The 7695-nt window shown below is 40.5% G+C and overlaps 1 protein-coding gene across 1 annotated transcript in view; it reads left to right on the forward strand.

Moving 5' to 3' along the window:
- The window catches only part of LOC111864298, a 22036-nt gene extending 15702 nt beyond the window's left edge, over positions 1-6334 (forward strand). Inside the window, exons 4-6 of the mRNA XM_023851439.2 lie at positions 3709-3926; positions 4896-4993; positions 6264-6334. Coding sequence (XP_023707207.2) covers positions 3709-3926; positions 4896-4993; positions 6264-6298 — 351 coding nt within the window. The 3' untranslated portion in view covers positions 6299-6334. The remainder of the gene's footprint in view (positions 1-3708; positions 3927-4895; positions 4994-6263) is intronic.
- Positions 6335-7695: the final 1361 nt, after the last annotated feature.

Below are 7695 nucleotides of genomic sequence, written 5' to 3' on the forward strand. Positions count from 1 at the left end.
ATAAATATATAATAATATATAAAACCTAATATAATACAATATCTTTGCAGCCATACAACCTCAAGCTGACATCTCCCATCTTCGGGATAAATTAACAAGGAGGAGCTTAACATTTCACATCAAATGTTTTAAATTTTTTAAATATTTTAACATTGGCGTTTTAACTTGAGGGCAGTTTCGGATGGAAGGTGAGAATTGATAGTGCATTCAACTATCCTAGCAAGTGTTGTGCTTTTACACGTCGACATATTGTAGCAGTGTCCACACAACAAACATAACTGTGTACATCTTAAACAACGACAGTGTTTTCTTAATTGTACTAAGTGCCTCTGATGATGGTTGTGTCTAACCGAAACATGTAAGGCAGAAGTGATAAAGAAGTGACCTACAAATTGTTACACTCGACGGACTTTCTGTTAACTTTGTGATTGATAGTGTAACGGACCAAAAGTGAAACAATTCAAAATGAAACAATTCTCTTCTTCACGTCGTCCAGACCGGCTCTGGCGCCCTATCCAAAGGCGACCGGTGGCTCTTTCTCCAGGGGTAAAGCGGAAGGAGCGTGAAGCTGACCACTCACCTCCAACTAGTGCCGAGGTCAAGAAAACGTGTATCAGTACATCCACTCTCCCATACGTCTTCATGGCGTAGTGCTCGATTAGCTAAGCAAAGGGACAACTTTACCGTGCCATTTTAAGAATGAATCAGATATTGATTGACGCATAAAAGTACCAGTGGCTCTAGTCACAGGATTATGAGACACAAAATTACTGGGTTTTGGGACTCTTTCCACCGCCCGGTATTCTAGAGAATAGAAAACACGACGTTTCGCAAAGTGAATCTGTTTCCGTCTTCATGTGAAAGGGGAGAAGACACCTACTCAGTTGGGCCCCTTAGATAGAGCTAATTTCAATCATTGAGGAATGTGTGGCCTAGTTCTGGTTATGTTGAAAAGAACTCCAGTTTTGGTCGGACTAGTTCCTGGTTCTAATCCTGATGGCTGAGTTCTAGTTGGAAGAAGGAGCCGACGAGTGGTCATATTGTGAGAGAAATAATGGAAATGAAGTTTTCTTTAATTGAATTTATTTGCATTCCATAAACCCTAAGCAGGTTAATACCTTTGGATATAGAACAAGTCAAAACAGTACCTACTGGTACAAGTAATTTTATCTTAAACTAATATAGCTTAATTCTACATTATTCTCTATTTACATTGAGGTATTCGTCTACAGAGTAGAAGGAATGAGCATGCAGATATTTCTTTAGCTCTGATTTAAAATGTTTAGTTTCCGAGTCGTGGCGAGGTAGACGTCATATGAAAGATCTTTTGAGTTTCAGATGTTTGGATAAGAAATGTTTTGGTGATTGTATAAATAAACAAGAGAGGCGAATGCTACGCTTTCTTCTGGCTCCGTTGCAGACAAAATACTACGCACCGCATTCTACAACTGTGTGGTGTCCTCAGCAACGTCCGTCATAAAGTGCTCTCGTTGCAACGGACGCACTTCGTGCGTTCGTGTGGCCCCAGCCTAGGCGTTCGTGGTCCTGGTGTGTCTGTACTAGGATTTGGTGTAATATTATGAGTAGCGTGAAATTACTGGGGGAATCTGCTGCTCTACGTAAGAGAAGCAGAGCCGTTCCACAGTGAGCAGCACATCGTGTACACCTGATGACGCCCGGTTAGGCAGAAACCTGTAGTGACAATGAAGAGCAGGCGAGAGAATATTAACCGACATTGCACATAGACGGCAAACAAGCGGAACTCGAAGTCAATTCTATGCAGTGCAACAGGATGCTGCAATTTAATATTAATAAGAAGTATGTTGAGGTGGGTTAGTTATTATGTAGTTAGAAATTTTACTGGCATATATCTACATCGCAAGTAGCTATGGTCTTCTTATAGTGCTTAAAGTTGGGGTCCTTTTTCCGTTATTCGAGATACCGAATGCAAACGTTCCTTACATTGTAGATAGTCACCGAACGGCAAAAAGGGTTCCGAAACATTCAAACAACTATGTTCTTTCGCATCCTTTCGCCTGCTGTATATTTACGATACTTTTCAACCCATGAAAGAAGCGTGCCGTGTATACAGATAGTATGAGCATGTATTGCGTGTTTGGGTTACAAAAGAGTGACGTTCTTGATTACCCTAACCTAACCTAACATAACCAGACGTAATCTGAAGAGTACTGTCGTCTGGGATACAAAGCCGCGTAGTCTGTTATACGTATTTAAGAGCTACTCTATTTGTAACCATCACTGTGAGAACCTCACATCATAATCTGATCGATCTTAATCTAAGAATGTAGTTAACGTCAGTTTTTTGGTACAGTTCTTTTTGCGCAGATGCAAAAAGAACTTATGATGATCCTATTTATTGGTATCCTGGACCCAAGAGACAAGTCACCCTAACGGAATCCCAGCCCATGCATCGAAGAATAGGCATGCATGTGGCATATTCTCTTGGGCAAAAGGAATTACTTCTGACAGATCCATAGTGATTGGGCCATGTTTTGTCCTCCTGAAGTTGTTATGCCTAAAAATAATGATTTCTTGCCACCATTACTATTGTTCTCAGAACAGAAGATAGCCCAGGTAACATCTTCCCCATATGTTCCCTATTGTATTCTAGATAATGGAAAAATTTCCAAAGTAGGTTTGAAATTCAAATAGGATGGCATGATATCAGACATCTAGGATTGTAGAATAAAGGAGGAATTAACTATGATACTGTTATCAACCAACAGAATATATTGCCTGGTATGTTCCAAAAATAAGTATGTAATGACACAACTCATAGCCTCTGTCTTACTATAATACCTGCAAATAACTCACTTATTTTGAGAAAGTTGCTACTATAATAACAATTCCTGTTAGTGAAGAAAGTCGTCTTCTGGGTTTAGGCACCGTGTATTCTTCGTTTTGGCCGACGTTTCGGAGGAACGTAGCGCCTCCATCTTCAGAGCAGTTCAATGGCTTGGAATGCGGAGAGCAGTAGCTGTTAGTTCCTGTTAGTGTTCACAGTTAAAAGCATTGTCAAACCTCCTGTGGTCACCATGGCACATAGTCTAAATCATGTCACAAGATTTACACAGACACAATGCACCATATATAAATGAAGCGTATGTTTTTATTGTCACTATAAGGAAGCATTTGCCTATAATTATTCTTAAAAATTTCAGAATATGTACTAGTGTTTTTTGTGAGCCATTGAAAGTATTACACGAGGAGTATCCCCACTGTGTAGGAAGTTTTGTACAGTTGAGATTTATGCCAGACTACATATAAGAACCTGTTATTTAGTTAGATAATTTCTTAGTGATTTTCTTATTGCTAGTGGGGTTGGAATAAGTCCCTTGTACTGCAGCCACTTCTGGCCTATTGTACCAACCCCAGATGATAGGTGAGGGTGATTGTGCAGCAATTGGTGGAATGAAAATTGGCAGGGGAAACCGAAGTACTTGAAGAAAACCTGCCCCAGTGCCACTTTGTCCACCACAAATCCCACTTGACCATACCTGGGATCGAACCCGGGCCGACGCAGTGGAAAGCCAGCAACTAACCACTTGAGCTATGGTGCTGCCCTTGTTAGAGACTTAATTACTTATATCTATATACATTAGCCTTCGTATGATTGTGAGTGTTGGTGTATGTCATAATTTCAGAATCGTAAATGTGTCTCTCTCTAAGCAATTTATGCAACCACAGGAAGTCAGCAAACTCCAGACCCACTTCCGTCGAGATCTGTTATATGTGGGGTTATGTGTACCAGCACAGTCCTCAGTTTCAGACATCAGTAAAGGATTTGAAGATTCCCTTAATGATGCAGCAAGGAAACTTGGTGTCACAGCTGAAGTGGAGCTGGATCAGCAGAAATGCCAGTCCAAACACGGGCCTCCATACAATGCAGCTCATTTTTTTACAGTGTGAGTTAACACAACAGGAAGATGACAGCGGTTCCTATTACATATACTTGCCAAATGTTGCTTGTATTTCATATCCATCATTCTTTGTTATTTTAATTTATTGCACATATAAATCTAATGTTCTTGGAGTAAGCAGTATTGCAGGTATAACACTGTATGAAATCATAAACTCAGTCACTATACACATGGCACCATGTGTTACACATGAATTAGGACGCGCCATAGCTCACGCGGTTAGTCACTGGCTTCCCACCACGGCTGCCCGGGTTCAAACCCGGGTCTGGTCAAGTGGGATTTGTGGTGGACAAAGTGGCGCTGGGATAGGTTTTCTCCGAGCACTTCGATTTCCCCTGCCAATCTTCATTCCACAAAATTCTCCATCGTAATCACCCGGGGCAGGTGGCCGCTGTGCCGAGGGTACCCAACTGGACTCCACCCCCCACTATGTGAATTAAAAAAAATTACACATGAATTACATTCCTCTTATTTTTATAAGTACTCAGATTTAAAAATATATCAAATGAATGTTACAGATCTTGAGAACATCAGTGCTTAGGTCATATATCAGTTTTTTGAATGATGAACTGTTACTGAGAAACTTGATAAAGTTTGATTTGCACTTAATGTAGAATAAGAATTATAACTGACCTGTAGTAACAAAAAAGAAATTAGTTTGAAGACATTTACGATGAAGAAATTATTCTGAATTCATTCATTGTTTAGAGATCACAGACACACCCCTTCATTCATACATTCGATACACTCTATTGAAAAGTGCTCAAAAACTAAAAAAATTACTGTAATTTAAATGTGTTCAAAACAAGGTCTCAAGTAATGTGAAAATTAATACTGACATATAATTCTTATGTAGCATTTGATGTAAAGTGTACACAGACAATGAAAATCTCCCAATGTGCAATGAAAACCCCAATGTTTTTGTGTATATTGCTTTATATCTCTCTTTCATAGACTTGGGTCTCTTGGTCTCATATTTCTGGCGCTGTGTGGCTCAAGAAATGATGGACTCAGAAGATTGAAGGAAAATGAAACCCCAATTATAACAAGAGGTAAGTATGCCATGCAGCAAATCATAAACTTTTCCAGATACTCAAGACAAATGGAAGATGACAAGAAGTTCACACACTTACAATGCTTACTTTCTAGATTCTAAACAATTCTGATAATAGTGTATAACACTTGGAATTACTGGATTTTTGCCAGTTAATTCTAGGTTAGAAACCACTCTAAAATTAATTTATTCCTTTGTATAAATTTCTAATATTCTTGTTGTGTGGCAAGTTCAATAATATTTTCTTTTACATATTCCCTCTTCCTCTTCTGGAAATGTCTGCTAGCTTCACATCTTACATTTTTCAGATTATCCCCATTTATATGGCTTGGATTCTACATGCATTGCAAATTGGCTTGTTTTTTTAGATGTAATACTTTTGCATATCCTTTGTTAAACTACTGCTTATGCTGCTTCAGTTCATGGTAGCCTAGACTGTCTTCGGTTGAAGTTTTTGTGCTCTGTTCAGTTGTTTCCTTAGCCTTGTTCACATCATCATCATCATCATCATCATCACCATCATCAAGACCACCACCACTGCCACTGCCACCTTCACTACCCACGCCGCTGCCACCACCTTAATTTTCTAAAGCTATGAAACTATTTGGGGAACTGGGATAGATTGGTCAGAATAGTATTGGCTGCACAGTCAGGATTCAATTCCTGGCAGAGGCGAGAGATCTTTCTCTACTCCACAGCATCCAGACTGACTCTGGGTCCCAACCAACCTCCTGTCCAATGGATACCAAGGGCTCTTTGACCAGGGTGGAAGCTGACCACTTACCTCTATCTAGTACCAAAATCAAGAATGCTGGTGCTATACCTACACTCCCCCATGTCTTCATGGAATAATTCTTAAATAATTACCATTCAAAGATGCTATTCTTTACCTTCCATCTTATTTAGTTCCTTGAGACTGTTTCTCTTCATGTCAAACTTCTCCATTGTTTGTTTACTTACTTGTATTTGTCTTGTTTTAATTCCCTGATTCATTCATGCCCACAGAGAGGATAGCAGGCATTATCAGTTAGTAATTATACAGTTCACTTTTATATTTGTCCATAATGTCTTTCTCCTTCAATTGTCAGACATAACCTAGAGGTTCACGACATCACCATTTTTTAGTTTGAACATGTAGGACCCAAACAAGGAAAATCGCTTTTTGATTCCATGTAGTTTCATCTTCGAAGGCACAAGTGTTACATGAAAATAGGAAAATCATGCAACTTCCATGTTATTAGTTAACAGTAAGCAATTACAAATTTCAGGTATGGAGTATCCCCCAGTGTCACGATGTTTATAACAAGACTCATAAAATTCATCCATCAGTTTGAAAGGTATGCAGACAAACAAATATACACATGGAGGAACAGACACACGAATATGATGTTACCATAGGCATTTTCCTTGTAATGAAAGGACACAGGCTGAAAAGTATGTGGCAATGTTATAGTCAATTTGAAAGTACTCATAATATCATCAGAGAGAAAACAGAGTTGAATGAGATTGCATGTGTAATGCTATGATGACAGGGGAGGTTAAAGAAAATACTAAATTATTTCGTCAGCCAACTCTTCGTTGGCTAATCACACCGCTGCCACCAATTTGTTCTGTCATAAAAGGGGGGGCTAAGTAACTCGTTAACCACTTAAACATCTGCAACTTTGGCTCGGGTCCGCTGTTCTTCGGAGATGCTAGAGTGGATGCAGGATCCACAAGGGAAGGTGCGTGCTGTGAAGGATGAGAGTTCCATTGACTTTACACATTTCTTCCTATTCTATTCTATTCGTCTAACCCTATATACATATATACACACAGTCACTGCCTTCGTTTGTCGGGTAGATTACACTTAGATACATACTCCTTTGGTCGGAAGTAGTTACACTTATTTCACCCGGCTCCGGGTTTTCTAGACCTTTCAATTTCTTTCTTTCCTTCCTAAGCCTGGTCCATCTATTATTCTTCCTAAATCCCTGGGGGTTTACATTTTAATACTATCATGCTCAATGTCCATGGCTATACGGAGTAGTTCCACTCACTTGTGAGGACGATACTGAAGCACACCACCGACCAACACCCTCTCGGCGTCATCTTGGGGTTAGCCTTCGGCTCTCTCTCTCAGAGGTTTTTGCTGATCACGTAGTAACAATACTGTGACATGTTGCGAAATCCGCGCCCCCCCCACACCAGCAGTGACGCGGCGGGTGAGTCAGCGCTCCCCTCCCACCCCTCAGCGGTAACCCCGCAATGCGCAACGCGCGGTGACGTCACGAGCGGAGCCGAAGAGAGCCGAGCGGAGCCGAAGATAGCCGAGCCCCGTAACCTGGCAACTACGCAATGCTAATCAACAGCGGTGATGTCATGCTAGCAGCAGCGTCCTATGCTATACGCCACGTCACACTAGCAATAGCGCAAGGCTATATAAGCGGACTCTACAGCAGTGTGATCATCAGTTGAAACATAGCAGCCTGCGAGTGTGCGATAACGAAGAAGTCAGCGAGCGGAAGATTTATTGTGTGCTTTCCAGACATAGTGATTGCTGTAGTACGGTTATACCCGGAGTGTGTATTTAAGGGAGACTTGTATAGCTCCCGCGTTAGTAGTACGTGAAGAAAAGTGACGATCGTGTTAAGAGATCTTGTTGTAGGGTTTGTAAAGTGTGGAAACCCGTGATATTGTGATAATTAATTGTAGCCGTTA

The sequence above is a fragment of the Cryptotermes secundus genome, unplaced genomic scaffold, assembly GCF_002891405.2.
Source record: "Cryptotermes secundus unplaced genomic scaffold, Csec_1.0 scaffold156, whole genome shotgun sequence".
In the NCBI taxonomy this organism is placed as follows: Eukaryota; Metazoa; Arthropoda; class Insecta; order Blattodea; family Kalotermitidae; genus Cryptotermes; species Cryptotermes secundus.